This window comes from Myodes glareolus, chromosome 7 (genome assembly GCF_982192425.1).
Source record: "Myodes glareolus chromosome 7, mMyoGla1.1, whole genome shotgun sequence".
Taxonomy (NCBI): Eukaryota; Metazoa; Chordata; class Mammalia; order Rodentia; family Cricetidae; genus Myodes; species Myodes glareolus.
The window spans coordinates 37338130-37358322 of NC_142032.1; the positions used below are offsets into that span (position 1 = coordinate 37338130).

General features: G+C 45.3%; 2 protein-coding genes across 2 annotated transcripts in view; one reads left to right on the plus strand and one right to left on the minus strand.

The window, feature by feature from the left end:
• The window catches only part of Pgm5 (phosphoglucomutase 5), a 167183-nt gene extending 157564 nt beyond the window's left edge, over positions 1-9619 (plus strand). Inside the window, exon 11 of the mRNA XM_087908023.1 lies at positions 8260-9619. Coding sequence (XP_087764149.1) covers positions 8260-8349 — 90 coding nt within the window. The 3' untranslated portion in view covers positions 8350-9619. The remainder of the gene's footprint in view (positions 1-8259) is intronic.
• A 3898-nt stretch (positions 9620-13517) lies between these two features.
• Positions 13518-18641, minus strand: Tmem252 (transmembrane protein 252). Its single transcript, XM_048438732.3, has 2 exons — positions 18271-18641; positions 13518-15711 (listed from the first exon to the last, which is right to left on the minus strand). Exons 1-2 carry the CDS (start codon positions 18543-18545, stop codon positions 15435-15437), a joined length of 552 nt encoding a protein of 183 aa, XP_048294689.2. The 5' UTR covers positions 18546-18641; the 3' UTR covers positions 13518-15434.
• Between the last annotated feature and the right edge of the window lie 1552 nt (positions 18642-20193).

Genomic DNA, 20193 nt, shown 5'->3' on the forward strand with positions numbered 1-20193 from the left:
TTTAGCAAAATAATATGTCTATTTTCTGTTTGAGTTGTCTTTGTCTTCCATTTTAAGTACCAGTAGTAAATTAAAATACATATATTCCAAAGGAAATGATTGACCTACAGAGTGATACCCAAGTATCACTTTGTGGTCTAGTCACTCTTTATTTTGACCTAGCCCTCTGTTTCTTCCCTTACCTTGCACAATTTCTTTCTTCCTGTTCTATGGTCTATCCATACTAAATACCTATCTCCTAATATTACTATGCGCCAGTGTTTAGAACCTTGATACTGTGATGTTTTTATTTGCAGGGAACTTTTCTATTACCTTATAACTTATGAGTTATCGACATGTAGAAATGGAGTGTTTGACGGGAAAGTAAATATGTTTTTTTTTCTTGTTTTAAAAATTCTCAAAAAGAGAAATAAAAGTATTATTTCTAAGAGAAGAATCAGAGCGTCTTACTGTTGTGTGTCAGGCTGCCCTGTACCCTGGGGAAGGACCAGGTGCATGGGGACAGTGGTAGATTACAGATCTGTGCCTGAGCCACGGTCAGTTCAGAGGAGTCCGTGCTGAGAGTTTGCATCCTTGGGATCAGTGCCGGTGACGGGGACCTCAGTTCCTTCTTCCTCTAAAGGTTTCTGGGCTCCGTGTTAATCTGTCAGTCTTCCCTCATGGTCTTCAAGTTCATAACAAGAACCTGTGTTGGAAAAAGAGAAAAAATAAATAAATGAGAATGTTCTAGATCCTGGGTGTGTGATTATCCAGGTGTAGTCCATGCTCTCTCGCTCCTGGTGGCCATATTTTACTGTCTCTGTTCCATTGCTGCTTTTCATGGTAACAGACTCAGAACCCCACCAACACAGGCCCTGAGTGTCTACTGGGGTGTTAAGACAGTAGGGTGGGGTAGGAATTTGGGAAACGCTAGCCCCTCTCCAGTTACATTAATATATAACATTATGGTTGCTAGATTTTCTGGTTTTAAAATAATCAAAGTATTTTAATTTTCATATATATTGTATTTTAATTGGCAGCAATATAATTACAAAATAGAACAAACCTTGTGTGAAAGGTTGCTAGCTTCTGGTAGCAATAGTCTAGGTAATTCAAACTATCTGGAAATCAGACGATGAAAACAAACAGAAAGACATCCATAAAAGCATATTTTTAGAGATATCCATCACCACCAGTCCCATGAGGCAGTAGCAGAAACAAGGAGATGGAATTTGGGAAATAAGCCAGGACCCTTTCTGTCTAGGACATTTGCCTATCTACACAGGGTCTAGGTGACAGACAATAGGGCCAGGTGGACAGCCTGCTCCATTACAACCAGCTCTGCTGTGAAAAGGATGTGAATATGAAACAGGCTCCTAACTGTCTGTTACTCCAATTCCAAGGTATCTAACACCCTCTTTTGGGCTCCATGGGTTCCAGGGACACATGTGGTGCACACACAGAAACACATAGACAAAACACTCATACACGTAAATAAAAATAAATCTTCAGAATAAAAAAGCAAGATGTTAAAATTAAAGAACTAAAAATGATAGTCGAAGATTAAGACATTATCATTTCATACACAGGGGAAGAGATCGTTAGCAAACTTAAGCTATGTTCGCAGAAACCAGATGTAACACACCTGGAGAGATGAAGGGGGAAATAGAAGAGAGGGTGCGAGACGTGAAGTTACGTGAGCAGTTCCAGCATGATTAATTAGTCTCAAAAGGAGAGGAGAAGGCCCTGGGGTACAGGCAAAACCTGGAAAAGCATCGGTGCAATGGAACTTGAAGGTCAAACAGAAGATAGAATTAATTATTAACTCATGTCTAGATAAACCAGACTGAAATAGCAGAAAATGAAAGTCAGAAAGTAATTGTTTTATTGACAAATAAGTTTTAGAAGGTCAAAGGACTGAGTCAAAGCTCTCAGAGTCTAGAGTTCCCAATGCAGTGGCATCCTCCTTGTAAAACTCAGGAAGTGGAAGAGCATTCCCAGCAGCTGACACAGGAAAGAAGTGCAGCAGCTGGCCCGCACATGAGGAAATCCTCCAAGATCGTGCCGGGGCAGGGGACATCGTCCCAGATGGAGTCTGAAATAAAGTGTGACAGGAATGGAAACAAAGAGCGTGCTGTCCTGAAAGCCTGACTGAAGAGAGGACGGACACACAGACAGACGGAAGAGCTGGGCCGGGGCTGACTGTGTTCACTGTGTTAGCGGCACCAACTGCAGCAGCAGTCCAGAACCTCAGCATGTTCATTTTATAATCTGCATCAAGAAGGCATACTTGTTGTATACAGATGAGCAAGGGGGTGGCTTTATGCTCCTCAGCTGAACAAGGAGGCAGGTTTAGCTGATCTGGGCAGGAGATCTCTGTAAGGAGCAGTCTCAGGCTGCAGTCATGCCTGAAGAGGAAGTTGTGGTTGACAGTCTCTGCATACACATCGACACTCACACTTGGACCAGAGGAGGGCGTTGCCATCCTTCTGAATCTTACCAGAGAAGACTTTGTCATTTCCATGGGTCTGAGGCATTGGGGTCCTTGATATGGTTGTGTCGCTGTAAAGCAATACGCATTCACTCAAGATTCCTTACATTCCCCACAAAAGAGGTTTTAAAAGCATGGGATCTTAAAAAAAATCAGAATCTGAGTGTTTTAAAACTGAGGTGTGTGTGTGTGTGTGTGTGTGTGCACGCACGTACAGCCTTATAACTAATAACAAAAACAGCATTCGTCATTTCAGATAAGATAGGCTTTAAGGTCAAACTCATTGCTAAAGATAAAGAGGGACTCTTCAAAATGATTTAATTTCTCCCAGGAAATACGAATGTAAATCTCTAAACCAAAAGACTAGAGAAAGTATAAGAAAAAAAAAAGCTAAAGAAATCCTTTCTAATCCTTGGATATTCTTAACCCTGCTTCAGTAATTATTATACCAAGCAAACATACTATTAGTGCTAATGTAGATTAGTTAACACACCCAACTTAATGGGATATAACGATACCTCCCCAATTGACGTAAACATAAAATTCTTTGCATGACACAGAGATGCTTGTAAGCATTAACTATGGATAGATGGGAGTGAAAGGGTTCTGCACTATCACAAAGGCAATTAACTTAGAAATCAAGCAATAAAAAAAAAGCAAAGAATGCATTTGATAAGATGTGTCATTCATTTATGGTCAAAATTCTTGTGAAGGGGGCCAGAGAAGCCTTTAGTCTCAGAGAGTAGTGCTGCGGAACCTCTCGGCGCAGGCAGTGTGTGCTGCCGACTGTCCAGCTAAGGAGAACCAGGCGACACCGCTCAGGCTGTCCTCAGAGTGCAGACATCAATTTCACATATAATTCAAGTAGATTAAATTCAATAAACTCCTCTGTGGTTATAAAAGTTTACCATTCTTTTATATGTATGGGTGCTTTGCTGCCTGTATGTCTGTGCACCACAAGAACGCATTGCCCTCAGAAGCCCTGAGGGGACGTTGGATTCCCCTGGAACTGGAGTTACAATAGTTCACTTTTTTTTAAAGGGCAGATTTCAAATGCCAGACCTGAAACAGAGCACAGAACACTTTTTACACTACAGGCGTTCAGACAATTATAAAAATAATAACAACAACAACAAAAAACAGAAACAAAACATAAAATGTTCCCCCCTCCAACACACACACACACACACACACACACACACACACACACTCACACACACACACTCACACACACAACTTTCAGTCCGGCCTCCAGGCCTCAATTTCCTCATCTAAAAAGTGACGTAATCGGTACGTGGATTGAGAATAGGGTTGGAGTCATAATGGGTACTCGGTGTCCTCTACTGAAAACTGTTGAAGAAGAAGAAAAACCCAATACTTCAGTCCACTGCCTTGCTGGAGGCTGTTGTGTTGCCCGTGAGTGACAAGGTACTACTCCAAATTTACATATGTACTTGGGTGAGGCCTCCTGGCCACCCGCTGACAGCCCTGACTTGCAGGGTAGGATGCTTCAGGGAATGCAGCTGTGTATACATCTACCTGCCTGGTAACCATGGTGCCAGCCTGTTTTGTCATGGTGCTGTCAGCTGTGGAGTGTGTTGACCGAGAGGACCCCTGCCATGTTGATCAAAAGATCCCTTCACCCGTGCTCTTTAGGATCAATTTGCAAGAACAGCTCTGAAATGTGGTTTGGTGTCAGTTTAAAGGCAGACAGGTTACGGCTTTCAGATGTGGATTTTTATAAATTGCTGGTCCATAGAGAAAAGAGCCAGTCAAACATTCTGATCTCTGAGAGCCCCTTAATACTTGCAAAGGTATCATGACTTAAAACTGCCCGGGAGCATTTGCTAATGATATTATAATGTGTAAATATCTACTATTAATTGAATGTTGACTATGTGACAGGCACTTTGCTAAGTACTGTCATACATCATCCGGTTCCAGGCTCATGACTCTGTGGTAGGAACTATTATTAGATTCCAATTTGAAAAGTAAGACACAAGAGATTAAATGTCTTGTCTAGTTCGTGCTAGAGGCGGAATTAAAGCCAGCCTCCTGCCCACCTCACCCTATAGAGGCAGTCAACCACTTACTATAGAATCTCCTGCATAATTCAGCACTTAACCCTTTCCTCACCTAAGGAAGCCCTGTGTCCTTGGCTGCTGTCATCAGTGGGTGTTACTTAACAGGCTTCCTCACAACTGCAAGCACACATTCTGTGTGCCCGCGGATCCTGACAGCCAGGAATTTGAACATGGCTCTGGAATAGCTTGCCCTACCCACCTCTATGATGTCAGTGTCTGGTGGGAAAACTGATGGTGGGTGACCCCAATGGCTGGTGCTGGGATGCTCTGGAGGAATCTTCAATCTAGTCGTGCTGTAGGCCTGAGTCAAGTTTCTTGACATGACTGCTAAGGGCTTCGTGGGATGCTTCAGGACCTTCTTGGAACCCAGTCTGTAAAGTCACATAGCATCATTTCTGAACTCTAAGCCTGGAATGCAAAAGCTTGCTGTATTTCAAGGCTGGGAGAAGAAAACCAGCCCCTTTTATTTTATGTGTCTGAGTGTTTTTCCTGTGTGTCCAGTTGTGCAGCACTTCAATGCTTGGTGCCTGTGGAGGTCAGAAGAGGTCATTAGATCCCTGGGAATGGATTTTATGGATGGTTGTAAAGTACCATATGGGGGCTGGGTACCAAACTCAAGTCCTCTGCAAGGGCAGCAAGGACCCTTAACTGCTAAACATCTCTCTGGCTCCAAACCCACCACCTAGTGTGAGATGTGCCTATGGTTTTGTAGCCATGTAAACGACGCTAATCTTTGTACCCTTTATTTAGTGTATTCATCAACTTTGCATCATTATGATGAATTTTCCCAGTTAACTTTCTTATAAGGAGACATGATTTCTTTGGGCTCACAGTTTTAGAGAGGCCCACCATCTCCCAACATTGCCACCCAAGGATAAGCTTTTAACACACAAGGGAGCAAACCCAAACAATATCTAAACCATAGCATGGGTTGTGCAGCCTTAAAGCCCAGCCAACTACTTTCAAGGGTATGCTTACTGTGAAACTGCATTGAGGGATACCACGCTGCAGAGACCAGCTTTCCAAAAAGCCACGATGAATGCAGAGCATGGTCCTCTTGGCAATCCCTGGGGTCAGAGATCCAAATGGCAGGCTGATAGCTCACCAGAGCAAAAATGATAGTAAGATCTGACCAAAGAAAGATGCTGTTTTCAACTGGGGTGCATACCAGAAGCATTCATTTGACATCTGAGAAAGTACGAGTTGATTTTATAATAAAAGATCACAGAGTATAGCAAGCAGCCTATTGACTGCCAGTTCGCATCCTAGAGTTCCTCTCCTAGTTTTTAATAACGATCACTTATGGATCTGCCCTGCGTGCCTGGGACTGTCCTGTTTTCCTCTCAGAAACAGTTTTTTAGAGGCCTGTTTTATTATTTGGAGAAGACAAATTCTCTCAGAGTTGAGCTCTAAATTCGGATTGATCTGTAGGCATTTTTTTTCTTGTCGACTTTGGTTAATTTTAGGTGCATTAAAATAGAGCTAGGTTATATGGCATGAAGCAGGAGCAGGGGTAAGGATTACCAACACATCAGGAGCCCGGCAGCCAGACTGAGAATGGCTGACCCCAGAGCTTGAGAGGCTGTCTGAGACTTGAACATCATGAGACACTTCCAGAAAGAAGCTCGGTGTGACAAGGTTGGGAGCAGCTGATTGTCGCCTATGAGCCGTGGATGCGAGGGAACTGTTAGGAAAAGCCATGGTGGAGGAGCTGCTATCGGAATAAGGTCAGAGGGCTTGATGTCTGCCAGTGGGCTAGGAAGGAGGAAAGACTCAACGAAAAGTGTTCTCGCCTTGCCAATGGAGAGCGTGGTGTAGGTGTAGCACACTGAACCCCAAATCCCAGGGCCTAAAATGCTCCTGGTTTTGGCACTGTTTGAGCCTGACGTGTTAGAAGTGGGAAATTCTAGACCTTGTCTCATGTGATACGGTCTTCATCAAAATGATGATGTAATTAAGAATACTGTATAAAATTACCTGGGATTAATTTTTTCTTTAGACTTGGGTTCCATCCCCAAGATATTCATTAGTTATGTATATATTCCCAAATAAATAGAAAAGAAAAAAAAACAGAAGCATGATTCCAAATACTTTGAGTAAGGGCTGCCCAGTTAATACATGAAGGGTAAAGGGGGCACCCTGCTCTGACTTTGGGGAGCATAACTGTCACTGATGGCCTCATGTCACTGATGGTCTCATGTCACTGATGATTTCAAGTCACTGATGGCCTCATGTCACTGATGGTCTCATGTCACCGATGATTTCAAGTCACTGATGACCTCATGTCACTGATGACCTCATGTCACTGATGGCCTCATGTCACTGATGGCCTCATGTCACTGATGGTCTCATGTCACTGATGACTTCAAGTCACTAATGACCTCATGCCACTGATGACCTCATGTCACTGATGACCTCATGTCACTGATGACCTCATGTCACTAATGACCTCATGTCACTGATGGTCTCATGACTGATGCAATCAGACCAAGAGTCAAGTCTGAGTCTTTGAAGCCCAGACTTCCGAGAAGATGCATATGTATCTTGTTCACTGTGTCTTTCCAGCCACACATATAGATCTATTGCTCGCTTCCCAATCATTTAGTTTCAGGTCAGGACAATTTTCTTTGAATGAGCACACTGTTTAGGATTGTGGTTCTGTTCCATCCTCTCCAACACCCAGCTTTTATCCTTATTTAGTTAGTGCCTTTAGAACCTAAATGTGATTGTGGAGCAAGCTGAAGAATTGTTTTTCATTTTTTGATTTCTCTTTGATATCTTACCGTATGTATTTTAGAAAAAGTAATCACCATTCTCTATTGTCTCTAAAATACTAAATTTCGTGTTTTAAAGAAAAGCCCATCTATATGTGTACTCACATCTTACTGTTTATTTGGGCAATTGGACTGAAATGATTTCAGTATAGTTATTTGAATAAAGTGATGGAGGAGAGTTATCTGTCTATTATGTTACTTTCATTGGTTAATAAAGAGACTGCCTTGGCCCTTTGATAGGACAGAAAATTAGGTAGGCAGAGTAAACAGAACAGAATCCTGGGAAGGCGGCAATGAGGCAGACGCCATGGAGCCAGCCATCAGGTCAGACATGTTGAATCTCTCCCGGTAAGCCACGACCTCGTGGTGATATACAGATTATTAGAAATAGGTTAATCAAGATGTGAGAGTTAGCCAGTAACTAACTCTCTACAGATAATGGGCCGGGCAGTGTTTAAATGAATACAATTTGTGTGTTGTTATTTCCTGGGCTAAGCTAGTCCTGCGGGAGCCAGGTGGGATGAAAAGCAGACCTGCCCATAGCTCCTGTTACAATGAAGTGAAATTATTCTGTGGCTGTTCATTATTGGAGTTATACAGTTTAATTACATAAAATAGCCCCTAAAGTAATACCTTACCCCACATGCCCCTAGATTAATATTTCTGCCACTCGGATTCTGATAGCCTTCCATTCTAGCCTTCCCAAATTCACAGCCTTGTTTAGCAGGAGGCTCATGCTTGTCCTATCATGAATTAATTTCTCTGGGGTTGAGTGAGACCTCACGAGCAGTTTTCTGTGTGCTGTCCATTCTAGTCACTGCCTGCAGGCTGTAAAAGGCAATCTTAGTCCATGCCCCTGAGGTCAAATTCCATCCCAAAGCCCACACTGTAGCTGATTGCAAACTGATGATCGTCCTTCTTTCTTTTTCAGGCGGTGTTGAGCCCTCTCATAGCCATAGCGCTGAAAATCTCCCAGATTCACGAGAGAACTGGCCGGAGGGGGCCCACCGTCATCACCTGAGCATAGGGCAGAAGAGAGATGCTTCACCGTGCCTTCTTGCTTCCTGTTTGTGCCTCTTAGGACTTTGGGGAAACAAAGGCTATTTTGCTGTTGGGGGGAGGGGATAAGAAGAAATGAGGGTGGGGAGGGAGGGTAAGCACTCCTCTTGGTTTGGTTTGTTCAGTTCCTCCAAATGCAGCAGGGTCTTTAGCCGTCTGTCAAAGCTTCACTATTGTTTGGCATCTGTATTTCAGCACATCCATGAGCTCCCCCTTTGGAGAGGGATACATTAGGAAACGATTAATCTGCCCCTGTGTATTTCTGGTGTCTTGTGAGAAAAGATTCAGGGAGAGAGAGAGAGAGAGAGAGAGAGAGAGAGAGAGAGAGAGAGAGAGAGAGACTGACTCTTATGTTCGAAGGACTTTGGGTAAGCAGAAGACCTCACCAACATGAAGGAGGACTCAACTTTGCACTCCTAATCAGATCTACCAAGGTGAAAGTGTTGGAACACAAGTCTAGGACACACGCCTCTCCCACGAGCTACCTAATAGTCCATTCTCCCCAGCCTCCCACCATCTATACACTGCCTCCCTCACATCTTCTGGAGTTTTCTATGACTCACAATGGCACACCCCCAACAAGACGTATAAAAGGGTATTTTCGTCTCTTATTTTGCGTATAGTATTAATTTAGCTACCAAGCTGGCTGCATCCTTCTGAATGTTGTCCTTTCCTGTGTAGGTAGGGAAGGATTTTCTGGAAAAGACTGAAAACGAGGGGAAAAGCTTTCTTGATTATGTCATGGAAGCCAGTATGTGGGTTTGTATAAATCCTCCGAGGAAGAGTACCACTGTGTGGTCTGATCTTGTTCACAGTGGCTGGATAAAGGAGACCAGGAGGGGCTGAGATAATTAGTCGGAGAGTTATGGGCCCTAGGAGACAGAGAGGTGGATTGTCATAACTAGATTTCTTTGCCTGTGAGGAAAGGGGACCTGGCAGCTCCAGCAGGCATGTGGACTGGGGCAGAGTCCTCAGTCAGACGTGGGATCTGTTTGCTTATGTTTGGCTTCCTTGGGAACTGCAGGTTCACTTATCACGGCTTTTGTGGAGCTGACCTAGTGCCCTTTGGCTGTTAAGCCGGGCGTGGTTGCTGCCGTCAAGGTCAGTGCGGGCGAGGAAACATTCCCAGAAAGGCGTTTGTTTCCATTTTCTCTGTGTGCTTCTGTGAAAAAACTTGCCAGGACATTTGGTAGTCAATAAAACTGAACTTCATTATTTTAACCTCCATACAAGGTTGTGGGCTTCAGCTCCTTTGTGCCCCCTGCCACTTTGCAGTCCCAGGAGTGGTCACCTGTACTGAGAAACCAGCCTTGCAGAGCACTGCCGAAGACTGGGGGTCACACTAATGACTTGGGGGTTAGAGTTTTAAAAATAGGACAGAAAAAAACGAATGGTTTAGAATTGGTTTGGGGAATCAGCAAAAATTAAAATGGCATCTAGTTCTTTCAGTGTTACAGTCTTTATTTCAGAATAATAGGAAGATGGCTTTGAGCTGAGATTATGAAAAAAACAATTATAAAAATTTGAACAGGAACGGAAAACGTTTGCCTCGTAGCGGCTGTCATTCTCACTATCTCCAGAGTAAAGGTCCCTGATAACATCCGTCCATTGTGGCCATTGTCCACGCATGTCAGCTCTGCCTGGGTATGCAATTACTTTTGCCTCAAATTCCTGAACTAAAATCATCACTAACTTTTTAGTTCAAGCTATTCAACTTAAACAGTCTGGTTCCCTTTCTTATGTATGTGTAGTAGCCCAATGTATAGCCACCCATCAATTCAGTTGCTCATTCATTCATTCATTCATTCATTCATCCATTCATCCATTGAGCAAACACTGGTTGAGTAGCTACTCTAGGCACATTCTTTTTTCAGGTGTAACCAGACGATGGAAGGAGTTATCCCTGCTCTTAGGAACTTACAGTTTGGAAAGAGTTGGCTGTGGCCAACGCTCCCAGGTCATCGGGGAGGCGTTGATGTTGCATTAGAAGTGCAAGCTTGAGCTATGGGAACATGAGAATAGTTGACTCCGGAATGGTGGGACACCGGAAACAGGAGATACCTCCTAAAGAACAGGGTTTCTTGGGATTTAGTGTTTGTTTAATTTATCAGAGCTGCATGGAAGCAGCAAAACAGAGTAGTCAAGGGCTTACAGAAGAGGCTGACCTTGAGGGCCAGAGGTTGGTGGTGGTTGGCATTCGTGCAGACAGAGGATATAGCATCAAGGGGAACAAAATCTCTCTGGCCGTCATCTTTTCTCAGCTGTGTTAACACAGAACAGGTCTCTCCATGATTCTAGGACACGGCCTGAGTCCGAGCCCTCTCGAGTTTATTCTGCTGGGGTATTATTTCTGCTTTAACCCAAGATTGCATATATGAATTCTTGCGTTACTCTGATGAGGGATGAAAGCTAGCAAACCACACTATATGATACTGCTCTTGTTAAAGATGGAAGGCCAGAACCGGCCTTTAAGATCAAATGACCCGAAAGTCAGTGAGATGAGGGGGGTGTAGGTAAAGATGCTTACTGCGCATGGCTACCGAACGGCTTGAGTTCAAAGAGAGATTTGACTCCACAGGTGTTCTCTGGCCTTCCTGTGTGGCCTGGCATATGCACCCCCTCACACTCACACAGACAATATTTTTTTAGTTAAGAGTAAGTGGCATGAGATATACAAGACTTTTGTGGGAATCAGCATAGTGAATCGTAGAGGAGGCTATTGTATAGTGAGGTAACTATTAGGGCCACTCTGGAGATCTTCGAGAACTCAGGGGTTCTCTCGTTGCAACGTATGCTGTGGAAGGTGGCAAACCACCACCACTACACACACACACACACACACACACACACACACATGCACACACACACATGTAGTGGTTCTTTACCAAAGCAGTGCCCAATTCAATTCATCTAGGGAATTTGAAAATGTGTGTGCATATATGCCAGGGAGGCACTTAAGGGGGGGCACTTGGATGTTCAATACCCTACTTGCCAGGTGTCAGCTATTCCCCCAAAACAAAAGGTTTTTTTGTTTCACCTAAGATTCTTGGACTTCTTCATCACACTTTTAAAAAACAGGAGGGGGTTAGGAAGATGGTTCAGGTGGTAAGCTGTCTCAGAAACTAAGGTGGAGAACACCTGACCTTGAACCCTGGCTTCCACATGTATGTACACACATGCATGTACACATATACAAAAGGGTAGCCATCTTTAGAGAGAGACCATTAATCAGATCTTTCCATTCCAAACTGCAGGATGCGTCCACCATGTTTGCAGGCCATGAGCGCTCTCACACAAGAATCCTTAGATCGATAGGCATCCTTGGTGGAGCCCTGTGCTAAATTTGACCACACTAAATTATGACAAGAATCATAGTATGACCTGGGAGTTTTGGTGGCCAGATGCATGAGCTGCGACTGATGTAGAGGATGACAAAGCATTTGTGGAGACTAATAATGACAGTAAAGATGACTCCAAGCCCATGAGTAGGAAAGTGGCGTTTGGATCATCAACAGTTCCAAACGGCAAGAGCTTAGCAGAATGCCCGCTCGACTACTTCAGCCAGCTGGAGGCTTTACCCGCAGAAATCGCCCCTGCAATAGCCAGCTCACTATTGTGTGAGTCACCCGGGTTGTCATGGAGCTGGAGAGACCACAGTGGAGTAACAAATGCATAGTTCTCTCTCCTCTTTCCATTTCGTTCAGCACCCAGCATGTGCCGTGCCCCGTAGGTGAGCTTGATTGATGTTTCACTGAAAACAACAGACTATGGCAAAATCTTGAAAGACAAACAGATGTGTCAGTACAAAAACAAAACAAAACAAAAAAAAACTGAGTTTTTGCATGGAGGGGTCAAGACAGAGCCAGTCCATCTCAGCTATGCAAAGATCCAGCATCATGTACTGTATGCTGACCTTGCCATCCTGATCTTCTAGGTGCTGGTGACAATTATTTAAACTTGTTGATCAAAGGAACAACATGAAACTGTTCACTGGGGGCAGGGGCTCTATGATTCACACTGGGGATGAGGGAGAATGGTAAGGGTCCTCTGCCATGGAGACTTTCCTCTCTCCATCGTCTCAGTCCAAATGCCCTCCTCCGTATCCATGGGGCCACGGCTCCTAACCCAGCAACATCTCATTTATCACGCACCTGAGAGAGAAGGAAGATGCCAGCACTGCTGTCCCTGAGTGCACCCCGCAGGGGATAATAATGTGCCATTGACTATACACAGCAGGACACATTTGTTTGTCTTGCCCGGTGGATTTTAGTTGCTGAGACTCGAAAATCAAAGGTTGTTTTTCTTGATACCCAGGTTCTTGACTCCTGAATCAGAGTACATGTGTTAGAAACACGTCAATGATTATGTTTTAGTGCTGGTTTTCTTTTCTTTTTCTCTCTCTCTCCTTCTTATCTCTCTCTCCCTTCTTTCCTCTCCTTCTCCTTTCCTCCCTTCTTCTCCCCATCCCTCCTTCTCCCCCTCCCTCCCTCCCTTCCAAGGCTGAACTGATCCTACAGCTTCTACCTCACAAGTGCTTGAGTTACAAGTGTCCGCCATGTCCAATTTTACTATTCTTTTTAAAAAGGAAGCCCCAGGTTGTTTTCTGAAGCAGCAGCTGGTATCAGTCAAGTTTGGGTTTGTAGGAATATAAACTCATCTTGATAGTATGGAAAATGCTGCTATGACTTGGAGTCCTCTACTGATTTCTTTTGCTGATACAAAAAGGGAAGGAAGGAAGGAAGGAAGGAAGGAAGGAAGGAAGGAAGGAAGGAAGGAAGGAAGGAAGGGAAAGGAGAGAGAAGGGAGGGAGAGAGGAAAGGAGGAAAGAAGGAAGGAAGGAAGGAAGGAAGGAAGGAAGGAAGGAAGGAAGGAAGGAAGGAAGGAAGGAGGAAGAAAGTCAGAGGTAATGGAGAGGTGGCTTAGGGGTTAGCCTGTTTGCTGACAAAGTGTGAGGAGCACCTTAAATCCTCACTTGTGCCAGGAACCCCAGAAAGATCCCTGGAAATTCACATGCCAGCCAGCCTGTCTGAAACAACAGCCCCGACTACCCCATGCATGTTCACACACACGCTCTTGGGCACATACACGTGCATGTACAACACACACCCACAAAATAAATGACAAAAAGACTTTGAATACAAAATTTATTGCCTTACGGAGACTAACACAGTGTTTGCAAACCAGATTGAAGACTGGGTTCCTCTGACCCCTGGTGGTAGAAAAACTATCTATTCTGTGTGCAAATCTGGGTAGAAGTCCAATAATGTTTGTCATTCCGGCCAGTAGGGAAAACTGCTTGGTAGGGGGATGGAAAGAGATGACAAGAAGAGGATGACAAATTGTGTTGTTAATAAATGGTCACCTTCCTGCTCAACAGTCATCCATGGCCTAGCTAGTGATTCCCTCATTGTCAAGAACTCAACGTGGAGACTCACACAGGTGTGCTTCGTGGAGTAGGGCTTTGCTCTTTTGGCTTCTTATGTGTCATCTCTGCATCAGTGGAGGAGTGGAAACCATGGACACCCAGTCCCACCTTGATGACACTCTTCTTGAAAGATGTCATCGTTCCCTGTGAGTTTCCAAAGGCTCTTCTCCTGGGCCCATCATGGTGGCTGTCCTCTGGAGGTTTCAGGAAAACTGCGCTCGGAGGGCCCATTTCACAGGCGGAAACAGTTCGGCATATTTTAACCAAGAAGTCAAATAATCCTAAAGCTACCTCAGCTGCTTCTTCAAGGGTGGATAGCACAGCAGTGACCTGGAACACTGCTTTCTCTTAGGGCTCACTTTTGACATGGAGCAAGAAATCTAAGCTGTGTCCTGGACAGAGAAAAAAAATAGCCCACCTGCTCAAAATTCTGAGGTAATAACACCTCTCATGTACCTTAGGCTATTCACCTTTCTTGAGGCCACTTGAGACCATTTCCTGAATGCTCAGAGCCTCGGTTGACACATCCCTAAAACAGGGATGGTTGTAGCATCCACCTCTTAAAGATGGGGTGGGGGCTAATAACATGCATGGAAAGGCTAGTCTACTCACCTCTTGGAAGGCGTGTTATAACTGTTAGATATCAGCCTGGACCCAGATGCCTTACTCGGTAGAGAAAAAACATGAGGCCGGGAGATGGATATCCTCATTCACATGTAAAAGCCCCAGCCTGTGTGTCCTGTCACTTTCCACCCCCCACCCAGCCTGTTCTCTGATTTTAAAAACTCTCCCATGGAAATTAAAGTCAAGGAGGGACCACTGGATTTTTTAAGTCTAGAAGTCTAGTTCTCTATCTGGAGACACAGAAAGCATCCTTGGTAATGGAAACATGGCCTTACAGTTTTTAATCTCTGACATTCTGAATTTGAAAGGGGGGGCATCTTGGAAAACTGCCTATAAACATTTTTTAAACTTCTCGAGCTTTGTGATAAGTTGTGTATTAGCATCAGTCGTCCTTGACTCCCTGGATGATGAATTCGTATTCTATCTAGTCAGCTTGAATCTGTAAGAACCCCTATGTGCCTATATGAGAACCTCTTTAAGAGATAACTCCACACTTTGTGTTTGAACCATTTGAAAGCAAATATTGTAGTCTCTTCCCTTTCACACAGAAAGAAAACATAGATAATTAAAATAAAACTATACAAAATGACGTTCCTCGGTTCCTAGGGCCCCTCCCATGATATGTGAGAGCTATGGTGTCCCTCAGGTAGCACAGTCAGTGGGTGACTCCAACGCAGCCTCCCAGGCATCTTCCCTTTGAGACTCTTTTGACACAGTACATGACAGGCTGTTGCAGCCCCACCCAAGGGCCCCTCCAGGCTTGAGTTGAGATCACGGGGTTAGAAGGGAGCCTGGCATTCTGTCTTCTCTTCAGGCTAAGGTTCACCCGGGTTGGGCTTAGTGGGAATTCTCTACACCAACTTCCTGATGGTGGCTGTGTCCTTCAAGAACCCCACGCTGCCCTGGCAAGGCTGAATGTGAGTCCCTTGAACCCATGGTGGCCTTGCTCTAATGCAGACTGGCAGAGCTGCTTCCCAGTCCCTGGCCGGCCTGTCCCCTCAGCAGCTGGTGAGTTCTGAGCGCTGGAGAGCATGCCCTGCCCTTGGCACTGTTCTTGGTCCCTCGGCATCCTGTGTCTTTGCTGGCACTACTACATCTGCCATGCTCTCCTGGTAGGGTGGTGGGGCCTCGGGTCGCGGGTCATCTTCATCTTCAAGATCCAGATTTGTTGCTGAATACAGAGGAGGAGGAAATCCCAGGAGGCCTCTGTCTGCAGGGCAGGCCTGTTTCTCAGCATCCAGGCTTTCTTCATAAGTCGGGGGATAAAAATCGGGCCTGTGAGATGAAATGCCACAGAGATGCATGTGTTATTTAGGTCTCGGTGGTGAAGAAGCATATGTCTGCCTCTCTCAGCTCACATCGTGTGAAGCTAAACTGCTAGGAAACACTGACTTTGAAACAGATGTACTTTTCTGACGCTGCCAGTTTCTAAAAACTGCACACCCTTCCTGTGGAATCGACTCCCTTCCAGTCAGCAGTCCGCCTGTTCCTGACAGGTATGCCAAGCTCTTCCTCCTTGTTTGTTGAAAGAGTCCAGGAAGCAGTCATTCAGTGCGCTATCCTTATCAGTGCGCGTCCTGAGGTGATGTGGAGACTTTGACCATGAACCTCTCTTTAGCCAATACTCAATCCTCACCACACCTTGTCCTCCACTCCCTTGCTCTCAAGGCCTCTGACTCTCACAAGCAACAAAATAAGAAGGGAAAACAATTCCATGCAGGTCTCTGACCTGAGAGATGCCACCCGTCTCTCCTGACACATGGTCAAGCCCTGGGCAGCTGGTTTCAGAGGAAACCCAGGAAACCTGCTCAGGCCTCAAGAGGCTTCAGCTTAGAGATTTGGGAGGTGCTCAGCTGCAGCATTGCTAGGCTGGCCTGCCCGTGGCTAAGGTCATTCACCCCAGTTGATGGGCCTGTTCATCATCTTGCCCATCTAAGCAATTACTAAATCCTCCTGGCTCCTCTGCCATGAATGAAGGTGAGGGTGGGAGGAGCGGAAGAGAGCCAGGGCAAGCACGCCTGAGTTGTGTATTTATAGAGGCAATCTACCCGGTGCCCAGCGGAGTGTTTATGGTGAGTAACCAAAACAGAACGAGGTCTACCACGTCTGCCATTTGGAGCCACTGCTCCTTTCCAAATGTCACAAGGCCTAAGGCCAAATCGCTGAAGGAGCTGTCTACTGTACCACGTAAGTCTCAACCTTCCCTGGGAATAGCTGAGGCTGAGTCATGGGGACAGAAAGGTGAATCCTTCCCTGGAACCACGTGAGAGACTCCAGGAGGACAGCTACCGTAAATTCCACCACCAGAGGGACATTTGCTTGGATACCTCTGCTATTTGGAGTGCAGAGTTTTGAGATAGGGATTTTTTTTTCCATTTAACTCTGTGGGGTGAGCTTCTCAGGTTGCAGCAGGAAGGAGCAGTGAGATAGGGGTGTCAAGACAGCCATGATTTACTTTTGAATACTCCAGACAAGAGAATACATATGACTGTGTTGGTAAATTTCAGGTGCATCCTGAAGGCACTCAGCTACTGTTAGCAGAAATCCATACTGTAGAGGTAGATACACACACACACACACACACACACACACACACACACACACATCAAAATAAAACAGCACACACACCCTCGATCACTCCAGAAACATCTACTAAATAGCTCCTGTTATCTTAATTTTTCATTAAACCCAAAGAACTTCTTCCTGGTTGGTCTAATTAACCTTGGAAACATGTGTGAATGGTGTGATGGATATCAACAATGCACAGCCATGGGCGAGAGGACTCTTATTCAGTGTGCATGGGATAACGAAGATGTTTTATGGACTTCCTACTCATGCATGAAGAGCACAAAAGGACGTGTGGATTCTTACTTCCTGTACCTCGTGTTCTTGTGTTTGGACAAGAATCAGGGGATTGATGCTAAATTAACTGACCACAAGGTTTACCCAAATCCTTGACTTTTCTGTTTTGGTAAAATACAAATAACGTAGCATGTGTTACTTGTAAGGGTGTTAGTGGTATTTAGTGATCTTATATTGCTGCAAAGCATCTCTTGAACTTTTGTATCTCTCCAGACTACAACCCCATAGTCATCAAATAGCAACTGTTCACTTCCCCTGACATGTGCCCTTCAGGCCTAGGGACCACTGTCCTATTTCCTCTCTGTGGTTGCTTCTTGGTGCAAGTGGAATGGTGCAGCCGTTGTCCTTTCTGACGAGTGGGGGTCACTTGGCATAATATTTTCAGTGTGTAGTCACCTATAGCAGGTCTCAATTATTTTGTTCCCTCTTAAGATCAATTAATATTGCAATGCATATGTGTTCATGCTGTCATTTGCTTTTCCATCTTTGATGGGCATGTTATCATCTTGCTTGGAATGCATCCTTCACGCAAGATGAGAGCAGACCACTGAAAAGGACAGTTACCTAGAACTTCCCTTAGTCACAGGAGTTGATGACTGACTTGATGTCTGCTCGCTCGCTTATCGTGGGTGGAATTTGGTCTGGGACTTTCATTATAACTCAGGTTATAAGGACCACCTAGTCATCATCTGCCTTTCACTAGAGTCACCCCCAAATGTAAGAACCTAGGAGCTGTGCCCCTTCATATGCTGTGTGTGAGTTTTTATTAGGAGTGTGAGGATCTTACCTTAAGAAAACTCCCCCTTGCCTCATTGGTCTCCCCAATAGCAGCCTTATTCTTCTACACTGTGACCCCAGAGCAAATGGCCCTATAGTCAGTGGCTCCACTGTGCAATTAAACGTCACTCCACTTCCCTCCCACATTGTAGCTCACCTCAGCCCTTCTCATGTCCTCCGGCGCTCAGCACGTACCTGTCGATTGTGGCCAGGGGCGGGTCCTGGGAAGCAAGGTGCTGTCTCAGCACATAACTGAACATCTCTTTGTTTTCATTTGCTTGGCGGTAAGTGGCCCAAAAAATTCCACTCAGGAGGATCACAAACCCCATAGGCAGGAGCACGTAGGCCATGACCAGATTCCTCTGAGAGTGGACCACAGAGTTGGAGATGAAGTAGCCCCCTAAGCAGATCATCAGAAAGCCTGCGAGGAGGGAGAGGGCACAGAGGATTAGACTAGCCCTGTTCTGCATCCCTGCTTCTCCAGAGCCCGGCTGACCCCGCCACTCCTCTGCTTCCAGGCTTTCTCAGGGAAGTGCACTCATTAGCTCGGTCGCAGTCTTATACACAGGAATAAATGGCCTTTGAACAATTAAGTGAAGCGGGCACCAGGAAGCTATTCATTAACCACTGAAAGTTACTGTAATATCCTCCCGGGGGAGCCTGGAGACATCACACTGTGTCCTCCAGGAAGGGGAGGTTGCACGTAGCCAGTTTGCTCCTGGTGCGTGGGTAGGAGCTCAGCTGCTCACAGGTGCTCGAGGAGAGGCCCTGAACCTTTGGATTACGAAGGCACTCGTCTCTCAACCCTCACTGTAGGGGATTCACTGCCAAAAACTACAGAAGTTAACATCTCTCTGGAAGCTATTGCTTTTGTTGTCTGGCAAGGAAGCCTTTCCTGATTTCATTTTCCCTTTCTGTACTATGAAGACATTTCTCTGGGACGCTGGGTGTCTTTGTCTTGCTACCTCAGTGACTCTGCCCTTCATTGCCCCAGGGCTCAGATATTGGGAAATGCCCCAGGAGCAAGCCAGGGAGTGATCCTTCTGTTGACAGGAGAGAATTCTAGGAAAGGAACATTCTGGAGAAGGGACTATTTGGGGGCACGTGGGGATGGCTGTAAGAGAGGATGATGTGATAATTGCTGTTTAAATCCTACTTTGGAATCCTTCTCATTGTTGGGGTGCAGATGTTACCACCCCATCATCATCACTGGCTGACAGGTACTTAGTATTTATTCTATATGACTTGAGTGCAGGCCAGCATTCCTGGTTCATGATAAATGTTTCACCCAAGTCTCCTCCTGCTCTCAACAAAGATCTGCAGGCCTTAGATCTAAGAGGATTCCCTACAAGGTTGCAGCACGTTGTAGCCATTGCATCTACCAAGAAAGACCATGGCAGGAAAGTCTCCTACTACATTCCTCACCCTCTATCCCCCACACACCTTCCCATGGCACACTGGCAGATTAAAGGCCCTGAAAAATCTGAAGCCTTCCCCCTAAGATATGTCAGTAAAAGTTATCTTTGCAGATGTTGCCAAGCAATGTTCCTCACCCTTTCCCCTATGCCTTGGCTCTGTGTAACATTGCCTTCGAAGTATTCTCGGAGCTACTGTATGTACTCTGCCTGAAGTTTGCTTTGTTGCTCTTGTCAGACTGGTTGCAAACCCCTTATTCTAGATCTGCTTCATGCCTTACTTCCTACCTTTGATACCTTTGTTGATACCTTGGCACAACCAGGCCGAAAGACTTCTTCCCACCAGGGCTTCCGAGTCCCTTTAGCCTGGATGCTTTCTACACTACTCCGTTGTCGTCTGCTTTTCCAATGGGACAGTGTTTACTTATGTAGCGTTGTGGTGTTTCTACTAATATCCTTTCCCCTCGTACCTACCATTTCCTTAGTTCCGCCTTTGTGTTAGGGCTAGGGGAGACAGGAAGACGCTGCAGATCAAACACAATGGCAGGCGCTTCGTCCTTCTACCCGCTGACCCTGACATATGTCAGCTTCAGTTCTAACCTTGAACTACATCCATCTTCTATGCTTGGAATTGTCTTTGTGGTCTAGCCTTTGACGTCCTCTTTCTGCAGCCAGTGTTCAGGTTGCTATGATTGTCACTGAT

Bases quoted from the DNA above. Each gene is read 5' to 3' on its own strand.
- Tmem252 (XM_048438732.3), bottom strand. From the start codon at position 18,545: ATGCAGAACAGGGCTAGTCTAATCCTCTGTGCCCTCTCCCTCCTCGCA. The intron at 15,712-18,270 runs GTACGTGCTGAG...TTCATCTCACAG, and splicing joins CCCCTGGCCACAATCGACAG to GCCCGATTTTTATCCCCCGA.